This window comes from Aethalodelphis obliquidens, unplaced genomic scaffold (assembly GCF_003676395.1).
Source record: "Aethalodelphis obliquidens isolate GAN/ISIS:26980383/991018 unplaced genomic scaffold, ASM367639v1 scaffold83, whole genome shotgun sequence".
NCBI lineage: Eukaryota > Metazoa > Chordata > Mammalia > Artiodactyla > Delphinidae > Aethalodelphis > Aethalodelphis obliquidens.
In genome coordinates, this window is record NW_020838027.1 from 2,888,506 (window position 1) to 2,903,066 (window position 14,561).

The 14,561-nt window shown below is 53.0% G+C and overlaps 1 protein-coding gene across 13 annotated transcripts in view; it reads right to left on the reverse strand.

Moving 5' to 3' along the window:
- Window positions 1–12,412, reverse strand: part of DDX11 (DEAD/H-box helicase 11) — a 31,748-nt gene extending 19,336 nt beyond the window's left edge. For 5 of the 13 annotated variants that reach the window (XM_027093311.1, XM_027093309.1, XM_027093310.1 and 2 more), the window contains exons 1-5: window positions 8,027–11,323; window positions 7,613–7,760; window positions 3,993–4,241; window positions 3,468–3,554; window positions 3,015–3,163 (exon numbers count right to left, since the gene is read on the reverse strand). In XM_027093311.1, coding sequence (XP_026949112.1) covers window positions 3,015–3,163; window positions 3,468–3,554; window positions 3,993–4,241; window positions 7,613–7,760; window positions 8,027–8,082 — 689 coding nt within the window. In that variant the 5' untranslated portion in view covers window positions 8,083–11,323. The other 8 variants (XM_027093301.1, XM_027093307.1, XM_027093305.1 and 5 more) reach the window with 8 other exon arrangements.
- Between the last annotated feature and the right edge of the window lie 2,149 nt (window positions 12,413–14,561).

Sequence of the window (14,561 nt, forward strand, 5' to 3'; positions counted from 1 at the left end):
CAGATCCCAAACGTTCTCACCACACAAAAGAATGTTAAGTATGTGAGGTGATGGACGTGTTAAACCTTACGGTGGTAATCATTTCACAACATATACATATGTTGAATCATCACTTAGGCATATTACACGTCGAGTACAGGCAGGCCTCATTTTATTGCTCATTGCTTTACTGCTTTTTTTTTTTTTACAAATTGAAAGTCTGTGGTGGCAACCCTGCATCAAGCACGTCTATCGGTGCCCGTTTTCCAACAGCATTTGCTCACTTCGTGTCTCCGTGGCACATTTTGGTAATTCTCGCAATATTTCAAACTTTCATCATTACTATATTTGTTATGGTGATCTGTGATCAGTGACCCTTGACGCCACTATTGTAACTGTCTTGGGTGCCCCGAACCACGCCCATACAAGATGACAAACATGACTGTTGAATGTTGTGTGTGTTGTGACTGCTCCACTGACCAGCCATTCTCTCATCTCTCTCCCTCTCCTTGGCCCTCCTCATTCCCTGAGACACAGCCTTGAAATTGGGCCAGTTAATAACCCTACAATGGCCTCTAAGTGTTCAAGTGATAGGAAGGGTCACATGTCTCTCACTTTAAATCAAAAGCTAGAAATGGGGCTTCCCTGGTGGCGCAGTGGTTGAGAGTCCGCCTGCCGATGCAGGGGACGCGGGTTCGTGCCCCGGTCCGGGAGGATCCCACATGCCGCGGAACGGCTGAGCCCGTGGGCCATGGCCGCTGGGCCTGCGCGTCCAGAGCCTCTGCTCCGCGGCGGGAGAGGCCACAAAAAAAAAAGCTAGAAATGAATTAAGCTTAGTGAGGAAGGCATATTGAAAGCTGACAGGCCAAAAGCTCGGCTTCTTACGCCAAAGAGTTAGCCAAGCTGTGAGTGCAAAGGAAAAGTTCTTGAAGGAAATTAAAAGCGCTGCCCCAGTGAACACAGGAATAATAAGTAAAACGGTGTTATTGCTGATATGGAGAAAGTCTGAGTGGTCTGGATAGAAGATCAAACCGGCCACAACATCCCTGTAATCAAAGCCTAATCCAGAGAAAGGCCCTAACGCTCTTTACTTCTATGAAGGCTGAGAGAGGTGAGGGAGCTGCAGAAGAAAAGTCTGAAGCCAGCAGAGGGTGACTCGTGAGGTTTCAGGAAAGAAGCCGCCCGCATAACATTAAAGTGCAGAGTGAAGCAGCGAGTGCTGAGGTAGAAGCTGCAGCAAGTTACCCGGAAGATGCGGCGAAAGTGGCTACACCCAACAACGGATTTTCAGTGGAGACCAAACGGCCTTATATTGGAAGAAGATGCCATCGATGACTTTCATAGAGAGGAGAAGTCAGTGCCTGGCTTTCAAAACTTCAAAGGACAGGCTGACTCTCTAATTGGGGTTAATGCAGCTGGTGACTTTAAGGTGAAGCCAATGCTCATTTACCGTCCGAAAATCCTAGAGCCCTGAAGAATTATGCTAAATCTACCCCGCCTGTGCTCTGCAAATGAAACAGCAAAGCCTGGATAATAGCACATCTGCTTATGACACAGTTTACGGAATATTTTAAGCCCACTGTTGAGACCTACTGCTCTGGAAAAAAAGGTTGCTTTCCAAATATTAATACTCACTGAGGACGCACCTGGTCACCCAAGAGCTCTGATGGAGACGGACAGTGAGATGAATGCTGGTCTCATGCCTGCTAACACAACATCCACTCTGCAGCCCACGGCTCAAGGAGTAACTTTGACTTTCAAGTCTCATTATTTCAGATACACATTTGTAAGGCTTTAGCTACAGACGGACCTGGGCAAAGTCAACTGAAAACCTTCTGGAAAGGATTCACCGTTCTAGATGTTATTAAGAACATGTGTGAGTCATAGGAAGAGGTCAAAATATCAACATGAACACGAGTTTGGAAGAAACTGATTCCAGCCCTCATGGATGACTTTGAGGGGTTCAAGACTTCAGTGGAGGAAGTCACTGCAGATGTGGTGAAAACAGCAAGAGAACTAGAATTAGAAATGGAGACTGCAGATGGGGCTGAACTGCTGCAAGCTCATGACGAACTCTAATGGATGAGCAGTTGCGTCTTATGGATGAACAAAGAAAGCAGTTTCTTGAGATGGAATCTAATCCTGGTCAGGATGCTGTGAAGACTCTTGAAATGGCAACAAAGGATTTAGAAAATTACATAACCTTAGTTGACAAAGCAGCAGCAGGGTGTGAGAGGACTGACTCCAATTTTGAAAGAAACTCTACTGTAGGTAAAATGCAAACAGCGTCGCTGCTACAGAGAAACTGTTTGTAAGAGGGGGAGTCAATCGATGGGGCAAACATCACTGTCGCCGTATTTCAAGAACCTGCCGTGGCCCCCCCAGCCCTCAGCAACCATCACCCTCATCAGTCAGCTGCCACCAACACTGAGGCAGGACGCGCCACGCCGACAGCAGAGGCTCAAAGGGCATTTGTGAAATTAAAGCACGAATGACGGGGAGGATTTCACGGGGACGGCGTGGCCTAGAAACGGCCCAGGTGTTACCTTCAGCGTTTCTAGTTCACCCAGGAAGTTACAGCTCACAAACTAGAAACCTATGAACCTAGACCAAGCCAAGCCTCAGGTGAAAAGAAAAACACGGACTGAGGACACCTCGAGGGCTTACGTCACAGGCCTCACACGGCCCAGTTTGGTATTAAGAGCCTGAGACTTAGAGCCGGGCCAGCGGAGGTTCAGGTCGCCGGCTGGTGGCCTCGGCCAAGGCACAGCATCCTGCTGGGCTCGGTGTCCTGGGTGCAGAGTGGAGACAAGAATACCACGGAGGGTACGGAGGTGACACCTGCCTGAGCTGGCAGAGAAAGGGCCCCTGTCGTCATCCTTTGTGCCCCGAGGAGGGGCCTCGCCGGGGGAGGAGGGCAGGCAGCCGGGTTCCCGCCCCGTCGGTGCCCCACGAGTGACCAAGAAGCCGGGCCCGAGAGGAAGGAGCCCCGCGCAGCCACCCCAGGGCAGGGGATGCAGGGGACGTGCTCTCACCCGCTGGCTGAGCCTTTGTCCTCGTCACTCTCGTACTCGGCGAGGACCAGCTCATCCTCCCCCCAGGCCAGCTGCTCGGGCCCCGTGCCTGCTGCCAGCATCTCCCTGCTCAGGCGGAGGAGACGCTCAGTTTCTTCATCTTCCTGTCTCTGCGGAGGAGCGTGGCCAGTGGGGAAAGAGAAAGAAACCTCAGCGCCAGAGCCCCACCCGCTGGCGAGGCAGCCTCTGGGGAACAGGCCAAGGGCAGCGACACACACGCCATCGACACGGGCCTCACCCGACGGGTGTCAAGGCCCCAGGATGAGTCCCTCAGCGCAGGCTGCCCTGCTACCAGGCGAGGAGCACGTAGCCAGAGGGCACGGGGAGGGGCTGAGGTCCCGGCGCTTGCCCGCATCAGCCTCACCGTGAGGCCTCATGCAGGGGGACGCCACCCTGACACGGGCCGCCACTCACCATGCGCTTGGCTGCGAACTTGAGCGACGCGTTGTGACGGATCTGCCGAAGGCGCTCCTCTCGCTTCTTCCTCCTGACCTGCCCCTCCTAGAGGGGAGGGAGCCAGAAAGGAGACCCCTGCAGGAAGCCCCAGCCTCCCACGGTCCCCGCGCACCTCCCCGCCCTGCCAGCCTCCTGTCGGCCAAGCTGTCGAGCTCACTGCTGCGGGAAGTGCGCGCCTCCCTCCCGAAGCCCCACGCTCTCCATCCAGTGCAGCCCGTAAGCGAGTCTGCAGCCAGGGAAGCCTGTGGCCAATGGCAACGGTGCGGTTCCTTTCCTGGGAAAGGATGGGAACCGCCAACCTAGGGAAGGCCTGGTGACATCAGCTTTCTACTGACAGCGAGGGCGCAGCACCCTCCACCAGGGCGGTGGCCGGGGGGCTGAGGGGCACCGTGAGGACACGAGCTGTCCTGCTTCGGGATCCACCCGAAATCCTCCCGGAGGCCCCGCTTCCGGATCACCCCACCTCTCGCAACCCGATCTCACCTTTAGCCGGTCCACCAGCTCCCTTTCTTCTTTCTTCTGCACAAACTGAGTGACCCAGTCGGGCTCTCCAGCGGCCCTCGGGGAGCCTGGGCTCTGCTGGCAGGAGGGTGGGGGACACGGGGCCTGGCCCTTCCCATCGTTTAAGGGGTCGGCTCCGGCCTCAAGGAGACGCTCCTCCTCTTCCTGTTTCTTCTGTTCAAAGTCGCGGAGCCAGGAGAGGGCCCCACAAATGAGACTTAAGGATTTTCCCTATGGGAAGAAACACGTTCTCAGAAATAGAGGATGAGAAACGAAGCTTCCCTAATGACCTTTCCCGTTTTGTTTTTTTAAAGCTTTTTTAAAAAATTTATTTTATTTTATTAATTTTTGGCTGTGTTGGGTCTTTGTTGCTGTGCGCGAGTTTTCTCTAGTTGTGGCGAGCAGGGGCTACTCTTCATTGCGGTGCGCGGGCTTCTCATTGCGGTGGCTTCTCTTGTTGCAGAGCGCTGGCTCTAGGCGCGCGGGCTTCAGTAGTTGTGGCACGCGGGCTCAGTAGTTGTGGCTCACTGGCTCTAGAGCGCAGGCTCAGTAGTTACGGCGCACGGGCTTAGCTGCTCCGCGGCATGTGGAATCCTCCCAGACCAGGGCTCGAACCTGTGTCCCCTGCCTTGGCAGACGGATTCTTAACCACTGCACCACCAGGGAAGCCCACCTTTCCCATTTTAATAAAGCCTTCGAGGGAGGTCTGACTTTAAATATCAGAGGGTGCTCTAAGGCCAGCCTCGGAAAGGAAGGAAAAAGAAGGGGACTGGCAAGAGAATGGCTGGGGGAAAAAAATAGGAAAAAGGGAGAAATAAAAGTGAAATTCTTTACTTATATGGCTCACTGGTCCTCAGAGAATGAAAGTGGCTAATCAAGTTGTATATGAGTACTGCAGGTCATCATAATCAGAAGAATGGGAGAAACTGAATCAACAGCCCAGAAAATAAAGCCAAAAAAACGCACAGCCTGGAATCCCGGATACGACTTGCTGGCGGGGAGATGCAGCCAACGTGCGGACAGAAGGTGACCAGCCCCACGAGTCCCAGTGTCAGGAAACGTGAAAGCAAGCCAACTGCTCTGGGAGCACAACTGTCGGTTTAAAGGCCAGAATTCTCCCCGTAGGTCCTTGATATGGGGTGAATTGTGTCCCCCCAAATTTACATGTTCAAGTCCTAACCCCCAGTGTCTCAGAATGGGCCCCTACTTGAAAATAAGGTCATAGCAGATGTACTGAGTTAAGAGGAGGGTGGCCCTGACCCAGTAAGACCGGTACCCTTGTAAAAAGGGGAAATGTGGACACAAAGGCAAGGAAGGCAGACGATGGGAAGAGCCGTGGAGAAGCCTGCCGTCCACACGCGGAGGAGGGGGCCTGGACAGCCCTGCTGACACCTCATTCGGGACCTCCGGCCTCCAGACTGTGAGACGATAAATTCCCGCCATTGTGCCCACTCCATCTGTGGTGTTTTGTGATGGCAGCCCGGGCAGATGAAGGTAATAATTTTATGATGAAGTGTGATACTGAGAGACCACTGGATGCTGTGAGCGGAACAGGCATAAGTACCTTAAAAACTACACAAACCTTTAAAAGACAACTATCGACTCTTAAAAAAGAGACAAAAGATTATTCAAGAAAAAAAAGAGACTAAAAATATATAACCACACCAGGGAGGAAGCTCACCTTATCTACCACAAGAAGGTCCCAACGATTAAGATCAATAAGGCGAGAAACAGCGGCATAAGCTTGTAATTTCAACATATTCTAGCCAAGTGTATTTCTTTTATTCTTTTATTTTTTTTTTTGCAGTACGCGGGCCTCTCACTGTTGTGGCCTCTCCCATTGCGGAGCACAGGCTCCGGACGCGCAGGCTCAGCGGCCATGGCTCACGGGCCCAGCCACTCCACGGCATGTGGGACCTTCCCGGACCAGGGCACGAACCCGTATCCCCTGCATCGGCAGGCGGACCCTCAACCACTGCGCCACCAGGGAAGCCCCCAAGTATATTTCTTAAGAAACAGTTAAAAGACTTAAAAGCACCTGCCCAAGGAACAACGTTTGATAAATGTGACTTTTTAAATGATAGGCACTGTTCTTTGATTCAGTGTTTCACGTGACTTTAAAGAGAGGAAGATGAGATGCTTAACAATGTCAGATGTGGCAGGTGGTCGGCTGGGGACCTGAGCTCCTCAGATCTAATTACAGGAAGTTGCTCCTGACCCTAGCCAGTCTTTCGGTGGGGGGGTCAGGAGGGCAGACGTCCCAGGCACTGGGCTTATTTATTTGTTTTTGGCTGCGGGATCTTAGTTCCCCAAGCAGAGATCGAACCCACAGCCCGTGCAGTGCAAGCGCAGAGTGGACCACCAGTGAAGTCCCCACGTGCACTGGGTGTAAATGGAAGGTCGGATGCTGGTAGAAAGATGCTACTTTAAAAACCCCTCGGGCTTCCCTGGTGGCGCAATGGTTAAGAATTCGTCTGCCAAGGCAGGGGACACGGGTTCGAGCCCTGGTCCGGGAAGATCCCACATGCTGTGGAGCAACTAAGCCCGTGCGCCACAACTACTGAGCCTGCGCTCTTGAGCCTGTGAGCCACAACTACTGAATCCCACGCGCCTAGAGCCCGTGCTCCACAACAAGAGAAGCCACCACAATAGGAAGCCTGCGCACCACAACGAAGAGTAGCCCCCGCTCGCCACAACTAGAGAAAAGCCCGCGCGCAGCAACAAAGACCCAACGCAGCCAAAAAAACCAAAAATACAAAAAACCCTCACTCTGCACAGTATCTTCATGACCCATGTTGTGTGAACTGGCGGAACGGAGCCTCTCCCACTCGCTGTATCTGAAGGAACAAAACGGAACAAGAGAGCGGCCCATCTGCCCTCTTCCTGCCCCAGCAGATCATGTCATCCCAGGAGAGAGTGACACACTCCCGTCAGTGGATGAGAAGGAATAAGTCACTTTCCTTCGTTCATTCATTACACACACACAGCTTAAGAGCCCCGAGGCCGACCGTGCCAAGCTCCCCGCAGATGACGGGGACACAGAGGAGAGGACCTCGAGGTCCTCGTCCTCCAGGAGGTCACAGCAGCACCCACACAGGCAGCTAGCTCTCACGCGACACTTGCTCTAGAAGGTAATAAAGGGCAAGAGAGAAGTGGGAACCTAACAGTCCTCCGCGGCCAACCTCTAACAAACCCCCTCTTCCCAGGCCAGGAAGCAAAACTAAGGGGCTCTGGACTGGACCCCTCCGGCCCTCAGTAACCCAGTTCCTGGAGAGTAAACCAATACGTCGGATCTGTGGATAAGCCAGAGTAATTTCCACGTTTCTCAGCATCAAAGCGGTCATGCGCCCAGAAAAATCCGGAAGGTTTCAGTGCTACGGTCGTGGTTTCCATGGCCATTAAAATTCTCATTTGCCTTTAGCCTAATTTTTCTCAGACCCCGGGCCTGTGTTTAACGGCTTAATAGACAGAAACGGCCACTACTCAGAAAGAATGACTTCGCTCAACCTCAAACCACGACTCTCTGCACATGCAGACAAGCACGCTGGCTCTGACCTGTCATCAGAGTCTCCCTAGACCCTCTTCAGGCCCCAAATACTTACGGTGCCGGTTGGACTCTCAAATATCCCAATCTTGCCAGCCTCCAACACCTGGTACAGCGCTGCCATGAAGTCTTTCTGGATGGCATAGGGTGTGAAGGGAAAAGGGAAGTGGACGCCACCAGCCTCTTCCGTTTTGTCAGCCATGGTCCTGGGGGGTAAAAAGAAAATCTAGTAGCTCTCTGATGGGCCAGGCAGTACTGGCCCGAGATCCTGAACGGTTCCTAGGAGGGGCCTCAACACTAGTCATGGACTTCCTCCCCAGGAGGGACATGTTCTGCAAGCAGAGGCTATGCTCCTTCCCTCACGTGCCTCCCCATGAGGCCTGGCCACGGAACGTTCATCACAACGGGATACAGGGGGACGCAGCCCAGGAAGCCCTGCCGGAAACCCCTGCCGTTCTGCCCGCGTGCACACCTTTCTAAGGGCCTGGAAATTTCTTTTGGAGAGCCCGTAATTACTTCTGCAGTCATTAATTTCTCTTCTGCCACATCTCCCAGCCATGTCTCCCAACATCGCAGGACAAAACTGCTTCTCCTGCCCCTGCTGTGAAGACCTAAGAGGTCGTGACCCACAGGCGGAGAAACCGAGCACAGCTTTTCTGCATGTCACACACCCATCCCTACCCAACAGGCATCCTCCGTTTGCATCTAATTCATCCCAGCCGCCACTTCCAGTACAAACCAGAGCCGCCCCCTAAGAGCCTTCCCTGGGGCCCCAGCCTGGAGGGCCCTCTGCAGGCGGCTGAGCCCTGGCTGGAAGGGCTTCCCAGAACTGAGGCCTCGGCACTTGTCTGCCCCTGCAGGCCCAGGTCTAAGAAAAACATCTCTGCTCCACACTTACTCCACGTTTTCCCTCCTCTTCTGACCCTGATCTCTCTGAGACAGCTTTGACACACCCCTTCTTCCTTTAGTCACCATTTTCCATCCGGGCCCCACTCTGTCTTTGGAAGTCACTGCTCTGAGCTATTTAAGCAGGCCCAGCTCACCTCAGTACAAATATGAATAAATCTAAATCCCATTTATGCCTTTGCTACATAACTGGCCTCAGGAAGACCAGTGACCACGTCAATTCATGTATCAGAGAAGGGAGTTGCGTGATGTTCTTCCAGTTAAGAGTTTAGGGGCAGTTAAAACGAGGACCGAGGTGGAGGGATGACGATAAGAAGGATGACTTAAAACCAGGACAATTCAATCCAAGAGAGAAGTGTGTAATCAGAAACCCAGTAAAACGTGAAGGGAAAGGAGAACGGCCCTAACAAACTCTGAGCACCTGCCCTGTGTTAAACGCTCTGCAGGCCCCTCCACTTCTGGTGTCTCGTTTAATCTGTACAACGCTGTAAGCAGATGGTCTTTGGATCCTGACGCTTACAGAAATTAAGTAACTCCTCAAAGACTCAGCTCAGAAAGGAAACCCAGGGATCCAAACCCAGGTCCACATGGCTCTGTTTGAGTCCAACTCACGTGTCTGCAAAAGAGAACTAGCATAAATAAAAGGGAGATTTACTGAAAAGATACATATTGAGAGACTGAGAATACAGACCACCTGGAAAAACCAAGAGCAGAAGCCACGGACGGGGTGGGACTCCCTGCAGACTAGAACTGCAAAGTGGTTCAGGTTTCAAGATGGATCCAGGAAGCCCACCAATGGTAAACACCCGCAGATGCCCCGCGGACTCCCATTCTCCTGCTCCGTCGTCGCGGGCCAGGTGGAGCCTGCCCGGCTTCCTCTGCTCGCCTGGCAGCTTCTGCTTTACCCCAAAGTCAGCCTGCACGCCACCTCTGCCTGCAGCCCCCTCGACCTCTGGCTTCAGCTCCCACTGCCAAGGGAAGTCTTTTCTTGTTTCGTAGTTCTAAATCCCAAGAGAAAAATCTGACCCGTCCCTCCTCTCCTTGTAAGACAGATCACTGGGCAGCCTAGAGACGGCTGGGTGAGGACCCCACCCTGACCCAATCAGCCTGGGCCTCGCACCTGCCGTCCCCGCCTGCTTGGAGTCCTCAACGTTTAGGACTCAGCTCAGCTCCTCAGAGGCCTCTCCCTGTATGTGGCACCCTCCAGTGGTCAAATACCCCCTCCAAACACACACAGACACACAGAGACACACACACACACACAGACACACACACAGACACACACACACACACCACTCGGCTGAAGTCACTTTTTTATCTCATTGATCTGAAGTACTCTTTCTTTTGTTCATAGGTCTTAGCGCTATGCGAACTTATTTACTGTCCTCCCCCACTAGAATATGAATAGCATAAAAGGAGGAGCCTTGTCCGTCTTGTTCTTCCCCCAGCATTCAGAACAGGTGCTTCGGCACTCAGCAGGCATTCAGGAACAATTTGATGAATGAATGGCCAGCTTGAGGTGGGAGCCGTGGGGCGGGTTTCTGCTCCTCAGAGGGGTGGGGAGAAGAAGTCTATGACTTAAATATTTAGGCCGAGGGCCAGTTCTTTAATGGTTTCAAACTGCTTCCATATAACCTCACAACCCTATGTGGCCAGGATTTTTATTAGCTCTATTTTACAGCTGAAATAACTGAACCTCAGAAAGGTTAAGTGACTTGCCCACAGTCACTCAGCAAGGGCTTGAATCCAAGATTTGAAAGCACATCTGCCTCCAAGCTGTAGATTTCTGATCTTCCTCCCACCAGGGTAAGTAGGGTGGAAAGACTCAGTTACCAAACTTTAGAATGACAACACGAAACAATACAGAACAAAAGTAATTATTATTCCACTTCTCCGTGGGTGGTAATTACGGATCTCATTATTCCAGGAGCAGCACAAGCTAAACCCTAAGTTAAAAGAAGGGTTTAGCTAAATCCATGAATAATGGATATACTAAGTGCTATTAAGAATGTTTGGTGGAACTTTTCCCGACCTCTTCAGGCTGGCTGCGTGGACACGAGCTCCCACCCAAGTTCTCCCTAGAACTCCCCACCAATGCGAAGGCAAATCTCATGCTCATTAAATGGGCTAAGATACGTGAGAGCATCTCAGGGGCACGTTAGGCCTGAAAGTGCTCATTTTCTTCAGTCTTCGATGATCATTTATTTGCCTGGGTACAAACTATTGCTACAGTCTGAATCGTGTCCCCCCCCACCGCCCCGCCTCCAAATTCATGCGTTAAAGCCCTAACCCCCAATGTGAGGCTGTATCTGCAGAGAGAGCTTTTAGGGAGTAATTAACATGAAATGAAGGAGGTAATCAGGATTAAATGAAGTCCTAAGAGTGGGGTCCTAAACTCTTATAAGGACTGTGGCCTTGAATTCCCAGCCTCTAGACCTGTGAGAGAGAAGTTTCTATTGTTTAAGCCACCCAGTATATGGCGTTTTGTTATGGCAGCCTGAGCCGATGAGACATCCATGTCCAGGTACCATCCTACTGTCCCCCTCCTAAAGTGCTTTAACGTCACACACCTGGGAGACGACCCGGCTCCAGCGCACCTGCTGGGAATCCGGAGCTGGCCCCAACCCCATATTCGCATCTTGCTTCTGTCCCCCTCCCAGCTCCGCCCGCAGAGCTCTCACACTGGGCTAACATTTCTCTCCACTTTTCTCGGCACTGCCTCCCACACGCTGGTCCATTCCAGCCATCGCACTCCTCCTGCTCCACCTTGGTCCCCCGGGCGGCAGGAGGGCTCTGGGGTCAGACTGCCCAATGTGGGATCCCGGCTGTATCCGTGCTAAAGTCCACATCCCTGAGCCTGTTTCCTCACCTGCGGGGGACAGGTAACGGCACATTCGGTAGCGCTGCAGGGACCAGCAGGCACTACAACGTAAGGAACTCACGCTTCGCACGGCCGGCGGATCCGCCCCGCGGCCGGCGGCTCACGGCCAGGTCCCGCCCCGCGGCCTCCCCAGCCCTTGGATTGGTGTCTGGCCTGTCAATCACATGTCAAGCCCGCCCCAGCTCGGGGACGTTTTCCCGCCACCGGCCGGCCCGCCCCCTTGCATTTCTCCCGGAGCCTGCCCTTTCTCCTTTTTGCTCCGCGTCCTCGGCACCGCGCTCACCTTCCTCGGCGGGAGGGCTGCTCCGCCGAAACCCGGCCGACGAGGAGTCCGAGCGGACGCCACTGAACCTGAAACCCCGGCTCGCCGGTGTCGGCGTCCCCCACGGAAGCCCGTCGCGATGCACGCCCCGCGCCAGTGCGCGTGCGCACTCCGGGGCTCGGCGGGGGCCGGTTGCCTGTTGTGCCACTGCGCTTGCGCGGCGGGCTCGTCCAGGCCTCGGTCTGCGTTACCCGGAAGACCGACCTGCGTTGCACAGCCCATTTCGCTGCGCGTGCGCACTCCGTGTCTTGCTGGGGCTGGACCTCCCCTTTTTGCGTCACTGCGCTTTCGCGGCTGGCTCGCGGGAGGGAGGGGCCGTCGGAGGCTGTGGTCGCGACAGGGTGTTCTTCCTACCCGTGCCGCGCGCCAGCTGTGGAATGTTCGCGCCTCCGCTAGCTGGCGCCCATAATCCTGGGAGCTCAGCAGTCGCTTGACTTCAGTTGGCCGTGTTTATCAAACACCTGAGGGGCCAGGTGCTGTAGCTGATTCAGGAAGCCTGTATTCTGGTCCTGAAACTGAGCCCCTGTAAAACCAGTTTCCTCTGCTCAGTTTATGATTAACCTCTCTGTCCAAAACTTTATTCCCTTTCTTATTCCGTGCCTGTTCCCCTCAGGATTGAGAAGTATCAACAAAAAGAAAAATGGGGGAATTGGAACTGAGCAGGGCCCTCCCGCCCAAAAGCCCCCCTATGTCCTCCGTTTCTTGTTCGTAGAAAAAGACTTTAGGGTCTTCCCTGGTGGCGCAGTGGTCAAGAATCTGCCTGTCAATGCAGGGGACATGGGTTCGAGCCCTGGTCCGGGAAGATCCCACATGCCTTGGAGCAACTAAGCTCCTGCACCACAACTACTGAGCCTGCGCTCTAGAGCCCGCGAGCCACAACTACTGAGCCCGTGTGCCGAGAGCCTGTGCTCCACAACGAAAAGCCACCGCAATGAGAAGCCCGCGCACCGCAACAAAGAGTAGCCCCCGCTCCCCGCAACTAGAGAAAGCCCGCGCACAGCAACGAAGACCCAACGCAGCCAAAAATAAATAAATAAATTTTAAAAAAGAAATTAGAATCTCTTTAAAAAAAAAGAAAAAGACTTTAGCTTCCGACGGTTCCCTAAGTTCCAAGGGACAGCACAGGTAGTTACTAATGAGGGAAATGAGGCAATGCAGAAACAAAGGAAAGCAGTTAACCAAGAGAAGTAACAACAATAGTTCAGGGATAAACTCTTATGTATATGCCTCCTCAAGGCATATACCTAACAATCTGACACTTATCTTTGAGTTTTTCTGCAGAAACTAAGACACCTCCCCCAGGTGGAGGATGGTGACTACACGCTGAGCACAAGCATGTGGACTCCAGACGGTTAGGAACCAGAAGGTTGCTGATTAAGATTCCTGAAACACCACCCTGCTACCTCACCACTGACCAATCAGAAGCGCTCACCCCAAAGGTTGCCTTTAAAAACACTTCCCTGAAAGCCATGGGGAGTTCAGGTCTTGTGAGCCTGAGCCGCTGTGCTCCTCTCTTGGCCCTGCAGTAAATGCTGTACTTTCTTTCACCACAGCCCAGTGTCAGGAAATTCACTTTGCTGTGTGTAGTTCGGTCTGGTTAATAGTCCTCGCTCCTGTCAGACCTTAATATATTGGTTATTTTACCTCTATAATGGACAGTACCTGCCCTGCCCACCTCTGCAGGGTTGAGACCAGGTGAGGGAAAGCACTCTGGAAGCCAAGTTTAGGATTGTTGCTCCTGGGCACCAGCCCTGCTTGGAGGAGCACACCTGGTCGGTGTCAAAGCACATCACCTTCACCTCCCTGGACGTGGGTTCTCCTTTGTCCAGCAGGGGATAGCACTGCATGATCCCTGTGAGCTTTTCTGAAGGCATATCCAGTGTGTGTTTTCCAACACCACCCAGTAACCCAATTCTGACACTATCTATCTGGAGGTAACTGGGATCCCACACGTTAGGAGCTCAGTCCCACATGACTGCGACGTGAGACACCAGTCACTAGGTTGTCACCTGTGCTGCTCACCTACTGGCTGGAAGTCAAGAGGTTCCCACGACCTCCTCCTTGGGTTTGATTAATTTGCTAGAGTAGCTGACGGAATTGCCAGCTACAAATTGGCCCTTGCCATCTACCTCTACGAGGATTAAATCACGAGCCGCTGCAGCTGCTGACCTTCAACGCCCCCTGAAAGGAGTTCAGGGCAGAGGTCAGGAATGAGGCCCTCTGTGCTCTGGGAAAAACTGGCAGAACAGGTCTTTAGATAGAAATTTTCAGGAGAAGATTTTATGAGCCCAATTCTTGCATCTCCTTATATCCAGAAAAGCACTAAAGTCATCAACGGGGACATCGCCTCCTCCTGACTAGCAGCCAGGCTCTGCCAACATGTGTGCTTGCACGTCCCCCCTTCACTAAAATCATACAGAACACTCACCTCCCCCCCCCCACCCCGCACCTCTCTGGAGCAGTTCCTCAGAGCTATCCGAAATGCTGTTTCCCAGGCCATAGTCCTCATTTTCCCCCAATAAAACTTAACGCACAACTCTCACATTGCACTTTTTTTCTTCAGTCGACAGAACTGAGGAAAGCATTTTACTTACTAGATCACCAGTTTATGTAAAAGGATATAACTCAGGAGCAGCAGGATGAAGAGATGCACAGGACAAGGGTGTGGCAGGGGGCACAGAGCTTCCACTCCCCCACACCTCCGCATGCCCACCAACCCGGAAGCTCTCCAAACCTCACCCTTCCGCGTATTTAATGGAGGCTTCATTACATAGACAAAGGTTGATTCAATCATCGGTCATTGGTGACTGAATTCAGTCTCCAGCCCTTCTCCCCTCCAATCACTCAGTTGGTTCCCCTGGCAACCAGCCCCCATCCTTAGGCTGGTTACCTAGGGGC